This window comes from Euprymna scolopes, chromosome 12, assembly GCF_053919585.1.
Source record: "Euprymna scolopes isolate OS-2025 chromosome 12, ASM5391958v1, whole genome shotgun sequence".
In the NCBI taxonomy this organism is placed as follows: domain Eukaryota; kingdom Metazoa; phylum Mollusca; class Cephalopoda; order Sepiida; family Sepiolidae; genus Euprymna; species Euprymna scolopes.
The window spans coordinates 89,514,712-89,529,916 of NC_136493.1; the positions used below are offsets into that span (position 1 = coordinate 89,514,712).

The window sequence follows — 15,205 nt, forward strand, 5'->3', positions numbered from 1 at the left end:
GCTACAGCTGTTCTGTATAATCCGTCAATTAATGTCTAAAATAAAAAAAATGAATCAATAAATATTTCAGATCACATAGCCATTTATCTTCACCTTAGAAATAGACGTTTATACTTAATGCTTGTCATTTTAGTTAGTTTTTTCCAAGATAAATAAATTAATTTTGCAGGTTGGTAATAATCAAAACATCCATTGTGGTATAATTAACAAAATGTGTATTTAGCAAAAGTTTGCTACAGAAGCACACGTCATGATTCTGGGGCCATAACTGCCATGAATCGCTACATCAATGATTAGATGTACCTATATTTATTTTCTCTAGTAAATCCATTCTTCCTAAAATTAGTAGATCAGCTTACCCCATAGCAACCCCTATACTTTGTAAGGAGTTAATATCTTTTCCCCTTCGAGTTGACTTCCATGAAGCCAGTTTTTTTTTTTTTCACCGTTCGCTTTTGAGAAATTACTTGTTCGACTGATAACTCGAACGTGTCAAACACAACGTCCATTAGTTCTTCTTCTGTCGTGTTGTCGTCTACAGTATCGGAATATCTTTTCGTGGTTTCATTTAAATGTTACTTATGGGTAAATTTTGGTCATTTCACCACATAGAGCATATCCCGAATTCTTTCATCTACAATCGCGATTTTTCAAAATGACTTGTTATTCTTAAGCATTGTGAAATGGGGATTATCGACTGGTTGGTGCTTGTTAATTCAATTTATTTTTTCAAAAGATTAATACATTATTGGAACATTATTGTATTATTCTGTGTATGTTAAAAAAGGTTCAAACGAAAATTGGTAGTTTCAAAAGAAACGATCCATTTATGAATGACGCATCATCGTAAATATCCGTTTTCTCTTTTCGTTCTGAAGGTGTCGTTATCGCTCATGCATTGGTGACTGCTGAGGGGGTGCACTGGCACACAAGTATACAAAATATAACAAAACACAAACTGACACATTCTGTCGATGTCAGTTGGGCTCTGAGTGCGTGTATAACACCATCGTGCGAAACTACGAAGCGCTAAAGTCCATATCTTAGTTTTCCTGTTGTGGTCGAGTTCATTAGTTGATACCAGCTCATCCCAATCACCCATAGCTCTCCAGACTTGGTCCAAGCCACGATCTGGCTTCCACTGTTTTTAATTCGCAACTGTCTCCAACTGTGTCGTCAAATGTCGCAAACTCAAAACTCTCCACAAACATAACCCAACTGTCGCCAAACTCATTGATGTTCGGAAAACAAACTCTAAAGTATATTGACTTTTGGGTTTGTTTAGCAATCTAGAGAGGTACGAAAAAGTAGTAAAAAATCAAATATATAACAAATAAATGTTACCAAAGGCAAGATAAGTTACTCTTTGTTGTAATATCAAAAATTACCTGCATCATGGATTTTTCCAGTACTATACTACGATGTGAGATGACACTTTCAGGGGCAGTATCATAATACCATAGAATCATCAGGAGTACTGATAGTGCGCAACGCGTACTACTACCCACATTGAACACCACCAGATAGTAAGCTCCACTTATCCTTTACCCTATCCTTGTAACCTTTTATTAATATATCTTTCTTAGACCTAATCCGTGTTTTCCTTCCGTGTTCTCAAACTTGGGTCCACATCAGTGATTAGAAAAGGATTCAAGAAACGCACTCATGCTTAAATCCTAATATCTGACCAGTCCCACATCGATAACGAAAGAAAGATTCAAGAATTTCATTGAGAATTTCATCCCCACCACATCAGTAGCGACAGAGGCCCCTTTTAGTCACACAGCAATGTTTAACGACAAATTAAACTAGCATTACTACATCAACAATTACACATAAAATAATATGCTGCTTACCAAAATCAGTGCTGAACTAGCGATTCAACACCTACGGAATATTGAAGATTATTTAAAGTCTGTTCAAACAATATAACGGCCAAAGTTTCGAGAATGATTGTTTTCACAAAAAGCGGTTTGTTCACAAAACAAATTGACAAACTTAAGAGTTCTTTGCTTTTCAAAAAAAAAAAAAAAAAAGGGCAAGTTCTCACACAAAAGAAAAAAATATCACAAGCTTTAAAAACAAATGCCAAACTCTGAAAAAGACACAATTTTTTCCCCCAGAGTATAATCTATAAGTCCATTAAAAAATGTGAATACATACTAGAGATCGACAAAACATTTGAGACCTTTTACAGACGCTATGAAAATATTTTCATCGTAGGTATGTTTACTATTAAGAAAACTGGGAACTACCGAACACAGCAGGTTCGTGGATTTCATATTACCTAAGAAAACCACAGACTTTTTAAAAAAATTAGTAAGATCCTCTCGGAACTATTCGGACCTAACACAACCTTGTTTTTCTGAAAAAGATAAAAACGAATCTCATATTCTAAATCACACAATAAACAAAACTGCTCATAACTTAACTCGTTGTTTGTACGTCAACAAAACGAGGAAACCCAAGAATAAAATAAGGCAAGCTCAATCAGACAACATCGTTAATAGGAATTTAAGAAAGTCTGTGACTGTTGATGTTTAATTACTCCGTAAAATTCCAGCTTTATTCGGATTCTGATCTTTTTGGTGCTCGTTTTTCACAGATAGTAACGTTATCTACATGGACAAATGTATCTGATATTTTATTCCTGACGACAATGCTTCTATGGAACACACTCACTCCGTTGATCACACTGAACAAACTGAAGCGACAGTGAAACTGATGTAAGAAATTATAACAGATCCACAAAGGGAGGTACAAACATGTAGGAAGCCGTACTGGAATTATGCAATGCAACCACACTTGGTATGCGCGGTTCACCAACATAAAGGTTCTATTCAAGGCGCACTCGCTCTGTGCTAGATTTTGAAGCTGCAGATTTGACATTAAATAACCTGAAAAGGGTTGATATGCCGTAAAACATAAAAACCAAACCAAAACCGAACAATGCTGCCAATGCTTCTTTGGAACGCACTCACTCCATTGACTACACCAAATAAACCAAATTTACCATTGTAAGTATAGGGTTCTCAGCGACTATAATGCTGAGTGTTTTAGTAGTGGCCTCTATATAGGATTTGTTGAGTTGCTGCATGTTGTGCATTTTAATATATAGACAGCATATATTGTCTGTATTCCAAATACTGCTCTACTGCGTGTTTGCATCGTCAAGTGGCTGTTGATCTGTTATTTAACTTAAGCGAATAAAACTCATGCATGGAACAATCGAGACTTGTTGCAGTTTCAAAGGTTTTATTGAGAAGAGATGTTCGTTCACGAGGGGAGAGACTAAAAGACAGGCTAAAATTAATTCCTTTGTACTTAATTTTCTTACTTTACCTTAAAAATGTTCGACGAATGGATAAGTCTCGGGGAAATATTCATTTTGATTTATACATTGCCAGGCACATCTGGATCTCGCCGTTTCCTACACCTAAAACTGCTTAGAAACTCTGTCATGTGCCCAGAATATGTGATGTTATTTTTATCTAATAATTCGACACCTGCCTTCGAGCGTGTTTTGTCTAGGGACCTGATCTTTGAACCTACGCATCAATCATGCTATGGGCACTGTGTCTATTTTCGTTTGCTGCCAAGCAACCCTGACATGTACTTAACGTAACCCTCCCGACATTCATACTAGTTAACATAATCTATTCTTACTTGCGTAGGATCTTGCAGTAAAATATGATACTCAACAACAACAATAACAACAAAACAAACACGAAATAGATAGTAAAAACAAGATTTTTATATGCAGAAATTCGACAGTTTATTTTAGACTTAATTATTACATTGTTTTTCAATATAACAAAGTCGGCAAAAAAGACCACCTCAAGGGGATGCAAAATGAGTAACATGCTTTGGTGATCATGTCCTTGTCGAAAGCAATGAATGATAAAAACCTGAGAAAGTGATTTCGATGTGCAGCGGTTATTCGATCGAAGAAAGAAGTCTGTGAAATGTTACATAAAAAGGGAACATTCAAAAGAAACAGGGAAAAAAATAACATTGTCTGCTAAGAGGTGCTGGACCGAAGGAGTAAATTCAAGATTCTCTCTCACAATGTGATTTATTATTTGTATTGAACTATGTAGCACAATATTACTATTTGAGTATTTATTAGTACTTATTAAGTTATCTCATTTGGGTCAGTTGTGTATTTAAAATAGAATAGACAAAATCTTCATAGAAATGTTAATAAACTCATTTGCTGTGTGCTATTAGTTTTCCTGTTCAAAAAATTATTTTTTTGCGCTATCCAGAAAAATATCAGCAGTAACAAAGCATACTTGTTAAATAAATACATTTCTCATCCCGTGGAATTTTCAGTGGTTCTGATAGTTCTTATAAATTTACTATCAGTGAACGTGCTGGTTGGGAGCCGACCTTTGAACCTTTGCATCAATTGTGGTGCACTGTGTCTATTTTCGTTTGCTGCCAAGCTACCCTGACATGTACTTAATGTAACCCTCCCGAAATTCATACTAGTTAACTTAATCTTTTTTTACTGGCATAGGATCTTGCAGCAAAATAGAATACTTGACAACAACAATAACAACAACAAAACAAACGCGAAATAGACAGTAAAATTTTTATTTGCAGAAATTCGACAGTTTATTTTACTACAGTTAGATTTAATTACATTGTTTTTCAATATAACAAAGTCGGCAAAAAAGACCACCTCTAGGGGATGTAAAATGAGTAACATGCTTTGGTGATCATGTCCTTGTCGAAAGCAACAAATGATAAAAACCTTTAGCAAGTCGATCTTGTTGTGAGCGTGCTTGTTGGTCTTGACCTCAATCACCCTCCTCGAATAAATACTCAAGTTGCTTGTAATTGGATTAGGAGAGCGGTCACAGGTCTGTAGGGAACATTGTTTATCAGCCACGCCACAGAAAACTGTTTCACTGATAAAGATACCCTCTCCTGTACATAAAACCTCCCACCTTGGTAATAAACAACAATGATAACAATAAGTTTACACTTAATACAAGCACCCTCAAGTAAATATAATTATTATGCTCAAACCCTTTGACAATAGGAATATACCTCACCCAATATCTAACTCATTCAGCAACTAATGGATTTTTAAAGGTAAAATGTCAATCCACGTCAATGAAACCATGGCATATCTCCTAAATATGTACTATATAGTATTTACATAAATAATGTGTATATATACATGCATACACACACATATGCATATGCATGTTTTCTACATTGTGCAAATTATACGATGAAAACGGTTGGGCTTCTTGTGACTGAGCAGCCTTTTCAGGATAGAACTGCTCACCCAAGAATTTGGGAGGGAACAAGAAAATGCGTCCTAAATAAAGCTGCCTTTGACTTGTTGATAAGCAACCTGTGGCTAACGGCTGTCCATATTAGCAGGAACAGAAGATATTATGCTAAACGACACCCACTCCAGCTCTGTTGCTGGAATGTGAGAACACTTATTGACAATGGTAAAAGACTAAAACGGAAGACTGCAATTTTGGCTACAATGTAGATATTGCTGCACTCTCTGAGGTGCGTTTTGCAAGTAAGGATCAACTGGTTGAGCATGAGTGAGGCTACCCGATCATCTGGTCTGGTAGGTCTGAAAAAGTGAGACGTGAGGCTGGTGTGGGCTTTGTAGTTAAGGACTTCTTAATTGACTAGATCGTGAAGCCATATGGCATTGGCAGAGTCAATTCAGATGGTATGCTGCTCCTCCATCTCTGCAGTGAAATAAATCTTGTTATCACCAACACTTTTTTACACCAGAAAAGCGAGGAGACTTGGTTCCATCCCCAGTCTAAATATGGTAATTTTCTTGATAACATATTGTGTTCTGTATGAAGTGAGGTTCAGTGTTGTATGTGCCAAATAAAAAAAACAAATGGTCGTCTGACCTCTTCAGGGAGATACAGACTGCCTACAATGATAGCGATGTTAAGACATTTTACACTTTGCTTCGTCAGGCCTATGGTCCAAAATCTTCTTCAACTCCTGACGAAAGATGGGAGAACCTTGCTGAAAACCTCAGATGAAATTATGCATCGATGGCATGAACACTTCCATGATCTTTTTCACAACCCATCACATGTTGATGTCGCTGCAATAGAAAGTATACCTCAGTGTTCTTTTCATCTGAAACTTAATGCTGAATCGACTCTCATGGAAACAGTTGACTGCATTAAACAGATAAACTCAAATAAAGCCCCTGGGCTGGATGGCATTTCTTTTTGAGCTGCTGAAACATGGTTCACTTCCCATTTTTCTGCGATCGACACCTGGAAAGTGAATAAAAACTGGTCAAAAATTTAACACCACTTAAAAGTCTTTAAAAAGAAACGTTTTTTTTTTAAGATAGATTTTAAGCTCTTCCAACTTAAGGTTACTAATACTACAATCTAAAAGGTTATGGAAACAAAAAAGTTCATTCCAAAAATTTTATTTAAATATTTGCATTTTTATTAAATTAGGCTTTTTACGCATGATCAAAATTATAAGACCAAGGGTATAAATTGTTAGATTTATGGTAATTCTTTAGTTTTTAGTTCAGTTAGAGATTAGCAATCACTGTGTAAAGGTGTTACCATGCCTAAAGCAACCAAATTAACAGAAGTTGTAGCGCTCTCGAATTCTAGGATTCCATAAGCAAGGTTTGTTGCAGCAAGCGATAGCTATTTGCAATTTTCTAAAGAACACTGAGAATTATGGAAAAGCAAAATCCTTTTGTAGGCCCCATAAAATTTTTCCTGCATTGAGTAGGAGAATCAGACGAGTTGTTATGAATGACAGAGGACTTTCTTCTAGTCAAATTAAGGAGATTACAGATGCTGATTGTATGTCCAATAACCATCAGACGACACTTACAACAAAAAGGCATGGTAAATAAAAGTATAAACAAATTCCTTGATTACTTCTACGTCAGAAAGTGGACCGCTTAAGATTTGGTCGTGAATACCAAAGCTGGGACGTTGATAAGTGGAAGAAAGTCCTGTTTTCTGACAAAAAAAATTCAATTTAGATGGTCCTGGTGGCTTCCAGCGATATTGGCATAACAAAAACATGCCTCTTGAAATTTTTTCCACACGTCATAGTGGTGGAGGGTCCGTAATAGTATTGGGTGCCTTTTATTACAGAAGGACGATGGAGCTGCAGATGGTGCAGGGTCGTCAGACAGCAGCTGGTTATGTAAGCATGCTACAAAAAGTATCTTTGATGACGGAGGGTAATCGTTTGTGTGAGGATGGATGGTTATTCCAACAGGATAATGCTGCAATCCACACTGCAAGACGGACCTTGAGCTTTCTACAAGAAAATGGAGTCCATCTCTTGGGACATCCTGCATGCTCACTGGACTTGAACTTAATTGAAAATGTTTGGGGATGGATGACAAGAGAGATTTATCAAAATGGCAAACAATATTCAACAAAAAATGAACTTCGTGAAGCCATCTTCAGAAACTGGAGCAGGATCCCCCGCACCTTAATGGAAACCCTTATTTCTAGCATGTCCCAAAGGATGTTTGAAGTCATCAAAAGCAGTGAAGATAGAACTCATTATTAAGTTTTATTGTTGAATGTTTTCATACACTTTTCATACACTTTTTGTACAATTTAATAGAATTTTTGTCTCTGGGGTAATAATTTTGATCATGTGTAAAAAGCCTTATTTAATCAAAATGTAAATTTTGAAAATAAATCTTTGGAATATAGCTGTTTGTTTCCATAACCTTTAGATTGTAGTATTGGTAACCTTAGGTCGTAAGAGTTTAAAATCTATCCTTAAAATTTTTTTTTTTTTTTCTAAATTTTAAAGTGGTCTTAAATTTGTGATCAGCAAATTCTTCTTGAAATGGAATGCATATTCATGCAAACAGGTTCCAGCCTCCCCCCCAAGAACAAGATGAATTTCATATGGACCAAGATCAACGACGCATGAAAATAAGGTATGTCGAAGATACATGTATCACACACACACACACACACACACACACACACACAAACATATAAACATTTAGACGATCATCCAACGATGCAACAACGTAACTTAGGGTTCATATAGTGAAGAACCACCGTAGACATTTAGTGAGACGTACACACATTCCGACGAACCCTTCGTCACAGGTACATATCCCTATATGATGTTGGTACCCCATTGCACAACAATTTCATTTCTATATGAGATACATAGATACCCGAGTATTAATTAAGATTTTCCACTACCTCTCAAATCTTGAGTAAATAATGGAGTGAAGAGTACTAATCTCATTTGTGGCAGTTATGGCCCCAGAACCATGGCGTGTACTTCTGTAACATGTTTTTGCTAGTACACTTTTTGTTAACTATGTCACTGTGTTTGTCTTCATTATTACCACCCTGCAAGATTAATGCCTTGAGCTTTGAAAAAAAAATAAAATAAAATGAAAAGCATCAACTAAAAACATGTCCATTTCTAAGGAGAAGATAAATTATGTGATCTGAAATATTCATTGATTCATTTTTTTGTTTTAGACATTTATTGACGGATTATACAGAACAGCTGTAGCAGAAATTGCTGAGGCGTTAATGAGGTTTTTCTGTATAAAAAAAGGGAACAATTTTATTCATGGTTGCATTAAGGAATCTCTCAGCAGCAAAATGTTGAGTATTATTTGGACATTGGTATTCTGCAGCCTGATTGGCCTTGGTTTAACTGGTGAGTACAATACATTTGAAAAGAGGTTTTAGATTCCAAATTTTGATACGATTATAAATATTTAGTTATTGAATTCCATTCTCTTTTGTAATCAGCTCCAATTTTTTCAGTCTTTTATTTGAATGTTATTGCCTAACGAATAAAATACCATTCCAGACAATTACGAATATACTCCTGTCTTTATAAATAGCGATCAACTTGTAGCTGAGTGTTTAGTGCCAGCAATCATCTAGTAGATAGTCATAGGTTCGATTTCACTTGAGGTGAATGCTAGTCTAGCTGCACTGAAGAACTGTAATACAATGAAACATTATGTCTGTGGAGAACTTCATAAAGTTAGATATGTTTATGTGTTTATAGATTTGAATAATGGTTGGTTCACCAGCTTAGATTAGCAACAATACTTCATCCAGGAGCGAATGATAACTTGTAGAGAGTTGGAACAGATCTTCGGCATATACCGATCTGCAAGTAACATTCATTACTAAGAGCGAGGATATAGTCTGGAAGAGTGGACCTCCTAGAGCTACACAGGATTAGTACCTCAGCTTGACAAATAAAAGGCCACCGAGTTTGCCTACACACTGCTGGACTGTACTTTACATCCTTCCTACCATAGGGGTTGTGGCACCAGGCTGGAAGGTGAGGAGAATCAAGCAAGCGCCCCTAAAAAAGGAGAACTCTGGTTTTGTAAATATAGCCTGGACACTTATGTTAGCATTCCCCGGCAAGAAAGCCTCAGGCAGGTAGCAATAAACTAACTTCGCCTCAAAGAAGAAGATAGGATTAATACCTCAGCCTGATAGATAAAAGGCCGCTGAGTTTGCCTAGTTATTGTTGAAATAATTGCTAAGAATATGTTTTAAAAACAAAATGTTTTATATTAAGACTCTATGCCAGAAAGTAGCGATTACGTTAACTAGTTTTGGTCACATTAGTACACATCAGAGTAACCTGTCAACAAATGAAAATATACCCAGCTGCAGGTGGTGTGATTGAAGGGGGGGTTAAAGATTAGCTCCCTAAACAAAGTATGTTAGAAATGTAGGTGTCAAAATATAGACAACGTCACACTTTTGAAGAGAGAAACAAAAGGATTTTGAAAAGGCCACCCTCCGTTGTGAGCAGTACAGACGAGATATTCCTGACAATGTAAAAATCTGAGTGAATGTTGTCTTGAGACTCTGTCCGTGCATTGCCATCATTAAGACTAAGTTAAGAAATTTAAAAGTAAGAAATAATTTATGTGGTCTCTCCCTACATAAACAAACTCTCGCTCTCTTTTTCTTTCTCTTTTCTCTTTCTCTTTCATATTTTCGCTCTCTCCTTACTAAAAAATAAAATTCTGACGGATATCTTCAACCATTAGTTTAATGAGGGTTCGATCCCTGGTCAAGTCACCAAAGGAGTGATCACATTGTTGAAGAAGTGGGATAGCCATGGTGGGGAAGAACTAGATGATTACAGACCATAACGCTGCTAAACATGAAGTGATAGATTTTGGCCAAGATCCTATCGAATCAGTTGCAGGGAGTTATTGGAAAGTTCCTGAATCGAACCTGAGCAAAATTATGCTGTGAAGGGGAGATCGATTCAAAACAGCTTGCATCTAATTTGTACGATCTTAGAGAGAAGGATAGAAGCCGACATGAAAGCTGCACTAATCAATTTGGATCAGTCCAAAATTTTTGATAGGGTTGACCATCGCTTCCTGGTATCTAATTTAGAGACTGCTGATTTTAAATCCGGAAATGGATCTCCATTCTGTACCGCATATCAACACTAGTGGTGCAATAGGTATATTAGAAGCGGCCATTAAAAAATGACATGATAAGAACTAATAATTCAACTTACTATCTTGAAAATACTTGAAAAATGTAAATCAAGCCCTATTTTTTTTTCAATTTAAGGAGCAAAGACATAATTTTAAAAAAATAACAGGTTTAATAGCAAATTATGCAATATTTGTTTTTTTAATCAGTTTTCTTTAAAAAAAGATTTAAAGAAAATTAACGTATTTTCACTTGCTTCGATAAATATATGTATATATATAAATGCCAAAAAATCACTTACCTATAAAAAATACTATTAAATGGGTAGTTCCATTCTTCATTGTTAAGAATTTATTCATATTTATATTTTAAATTCCATGTATTTTTTAAATAAAAATATTTTTTAAAGCAAGGGTCGTAGAAAAGCGCATTTTTGTCACACGTTTTGCGATAAGCTTAAAGAGATCCTCCTGCTACTTGCGAATTTATCAAATATAGATTCGTCAAAGGGAAAATTAATGTCTCTTTTTTATTGCGTTCTGTTAACCAAAATTAGTATTTTTGGTCCTCCGTAGTTAAAAAAAAAAGCATACATTCACTTATAAGTTTTTCCCGTTTAACAAAAAATCCAGTTGACCAATTTTTTTAAAATTCTCCTAATGAAATACACGAGTTTTGATTATTATATCTTATTTCTACTTTATCGACTGAATTTTTTTTAAATATCTAAAAATAGAAAACATTGAATGAAATATAAAAAAATTGCCGTCAGCGTCCGGTATTTACTTGACGATATAAGCATAACATGACCTTTCATTAAAAAAAAAAAAATCAGCGTGGTTTAAAAAAAAAGATTTTACACTTTGGACTTTACAGGGAAATTTCCAAAAAACTATTCTTTTTTTTTTGTTTTAAATTAGAATATTTTATTTATTAATCTTTTATCTTCAATTTTTCATATATAAAACGTTGGTACATAAATTAATTATTAAAATTTAAATAGACATTTCAAAATGGGGGTAATAAAAAAACGCTTGTCTAAAATATTATATTTGGTTTATTGAAAAGAGCATAACATTTCACATTGACCCTGAAAATATCGTAAAAATTGAACGAATAGAAACACTTTGATAGATTTTTAAAGTTTTAAAATTGAAAATATTAAACTCGTAGAATTCAGTTAATTTCATTATGTAAAAAAAAAAAAAAAAAAAAACTTCTACTTAAATGGTAGAGCAGGCTGTACTTCCCCTGCCCGCAACAAATGTCAAGGCCCTCGAGAGCCTCATGTCCTTGCTTCCCAGGGACAGAATGAGGCATTGGGTTCACAGACAGTAAAATTTAGCGATTCAGTTCCAAAATCTACCATGAGCGGGCGTATATGTACAGATGTAGCTATGCCTGGATTTATATACATATATGTGTCTGTATGCCTATACCCACAACACACTGAAAATAAAGTTAAGCATAGCCACTGCCCAAATCAACATGTTAGGAGCCCCCCTCCCTCTATGTATATGAACCTAATAGTTAACTTTTAAAACTTTATACCCCATTTAACCCCCCCTTTTTCCCTCTAAACTATAAAATAATCCCCATCCAATAAGCAAAGCAAATCAATACAGACCCCTAAAAATTAAACCGACAACATGCATTTCGAACATAACTTCAACATGTCCACCTAACCTTGCATTATCTACACCCGCTTACCTATTTATCCTTTATCTATTCATTCATTTATCTACTCTAACTTTACTTACTCAGCATAAATATACGCATCTCTGTGTATATATGTATATATGTCTGTATGTGTATGTATGTTTATATTTTTATGAATATGCATACTTGTATAATTGTATATGCTTATATATATTATATAACCCCCACAGTATTAACTAACTTAACTAAATTAAACCACGTACTCACTTATTTATTTATTTATTTATTATTATTATTATTATTATTATTATTATTATTATTATTATTATTATTATTTATTTATTTATCCTAACTTTACTTTATTTACTTAGTATAGATGTATACATGCCGGTATGCGTATGTATATATATATATATGTATGTATGGATATGTATATATTTGTGTATATGTATATATATGTGTGCCTATATAGGTCTGTATATTTTATGAATATGTACTTTTATGTAATTGTGTATATGTGTATATGAGCCCGTGCGTGTGTATGTACTTGTATGTATATGTCTGTGTATGCATATGTGTGCATCTACTTCTTACTGGAGATCTGTATATCTACGTATATGTATATGGATGGATATGTGTATGTATATATTTATATTTATATATGTGTGAGCATGTATTTATATATGTATATATATGCGAGTATATATATGTGTACGAGAGTTGCGTGTATGTGTGTATATGTTTGCATGTAGATCCACGAACGTCTGCATGGGCATTGTTTTTATATGTGTGTGCCTATATGCATACATATTGGTGTGTAATATGTATGTATATGTATTATGCGCTTTTATGTGTGCGTCAACGTCTGTATTAACTCTTAACTGCTTAAAACAACCCACTATGAAATGAACAGCGACCACGAAAACCGTAAATGAAACATTGTAACTGCCAAAAATGACAGCTACACTAACCCTTTCCCTCTCTCTCTCCCATTCCTCTCTTCTCTCTCTCTCTCTCTCTCTCTCATCTAATTAATATACCTTATCGAATAAGAAAAAAAAAGTAGTCAAAATTTTAAAACCCCAAAATTGAAACTCCTATTTCCCCCTCCTCTCATTACCCCTCTCTTTTCTCTTTACCATCCTCTCTCCACCTCTCCCTCCCTATATCCACATATCTCCACCCAAGCCTGCCTGAATCTGCTACCCCCACACACACAATACAACCTAATATATTTTAACCTTCAAAACTGAAATATTGTCATTACTCGCCTTCCCCCTATTATCTCCTACCCCAACCCCCCTCCTTTTTCTTTTCCTTTTTTTTTCTCGTATTCCTTCTAAAAACAATTCTTCCTAATACTAACCAACCATTTCTGTAAAGTCTGACGAGGCTGTTAGATCGTAAACGCGGTCCAACATCCAAAACAGATGTAACCAAACAGATAAAACGGTAATAAAAAATAAAACATATATATATATATATATATATATATATATATATATATATATATATATATATATGATATGGCAAAATGTAACGCTTTTTTAGAGAATTAAATAAGCACAAACTTGATGTACGAGTTTAGTTAACATAAAAGTAAAAAAAAAAATGTCGCATTTCTCATTAAGACTTTAGGCATGATCTCTCTAGATTGAATATAGTTTTAATTTCCGTGATTTGTTTCCATTTGTAGTAACCTTGACATGTAATTTTAATGCCGAGGATACTTATCTGAAATGAAGTTCAACTCTTCTAAAAGAGGAAAGGAACTTATTCATATCGAAGTGCACTTTTTGCTGATTTCTGAAAGGAACTTTCCACTATTTATTACTAGATTCAAACATTAACTATTGTAGAGAAAGTTATAACGAGTGCAAATATTACTTGATTCAAAAAACGCCCACGTGTCTGTGTTTTGTAGGGTTGTAGGGTCCGTCTGCTGAAGAATAGAAGAAACCAAAATGGTGACACCCGGATGATTTTGTCTTCAATGGTCGCGTGAACCAACACCGAAATCTTGCCGATCCTATGTAGGTTAGACGATCTTTGGCTGTAAATAAGAAATCCGTTTGAAGAACGAGGGAGTTCATTTTTGCGGAAGGTGAGCTGTGCATACGTGCTACATATGTTTTTGCTAGAAGCTGCCCCGAAAACTCGTCCCCGGAAAACTCGTACCTAGAAAACTCTTACCCGGAAAACTCGTTCACTTTTGCTACATAGGAAAACTGGTCCATTATTGAATAAATATCGATTAAAAACACATTATTGTTATTGAAGAGATATTGTTTTTAAAGGCGACTACACACTCCCATAATATTTTTCAAAATTATTTTTACTTGTTTACCCTTGTTTAAGGTCCTTGGTATGACCTTAAACTATATCCGAAGGTGAAGCCCCAGCTTGCAGGTTTTGGGGAGTGTGGAGCCTCTCTTTAATTGCCATTGCTCCCAGATCCACTCTGAACCGGAGTGATAGTAGCTGTTTGGGTCCCAACTGTGGGTTAAATAGAAACCGACTTGAAAAAAACAAATATATTTTATTAAAAATTGTTCTTCAAAATCACTCGATTCGGCATTAAATAACCTGAAAAGGGTTGATATGCCATAAAACAAAAACAACCAACCAATCAACCAAACAACCAAGCTTTGTTTTAAAAAAATAAACTTCGTCACGGAATCACGGAGTCAAGACACGAAAAACGAAACCATATATTTATTTTTAAAAATATTTCAGTTTTACAACTTTTTGTGTTATTATGGAAAAAAAAACAAAAACAAAAAAAAAGCAAGAAAGAAAACAGTTATGTATCATCAAAAAAGTAAATATTTTATTCAGAATAATTAACTTAGTTTAAACAATACTTGTGTTATTACGAAACAAAAAAAGAAAACACAGTACTTATGAATTTTTGGTACTGTGCTGAAATAATAACGTTATTATTTCGAAAGCCATTAGTAACATTGGGAGGGGAGGGTGTTTTGCAGTTATTCTGTGCTTCCTCCTAACAATTAAATAAAAAAATATCGTGAAACTTAAATTTAACGTGAAAAAAATATTTAAAAATAGTGCAGTAC

At 34.6% G+C, this 15,205-nt stretch overlaps 1 protein-coding gene across 1 annotated transcript in view; it reads left to right on the forward strand.

Annotated features, from left to right (window-relative positions):
• Nucleotides 1-7,146: 7,146 nt before the first annotated feature.
• The window catches only part of LOC145291084 (uncharacterized), a 34,313-nt gene continuing 26,254 nt past the window's right edge, over nucleotides 7,147-15,205 (forward strand). The window contains exons 1-2 of the mRNA XM_080136600.1: nucleotides 7,147-7,191; nucleotides 8,514-8,697. Of these exons, the coding sequence (XP_079992726.1) occupies nucleotides 7,147-7,191; nucleotides 8,514-8,697 (229 nt within the window). The remainder of the gene's footprint in view (nucleotides 7,192-8,513; nucleotides 8,698-15,205) is intronic.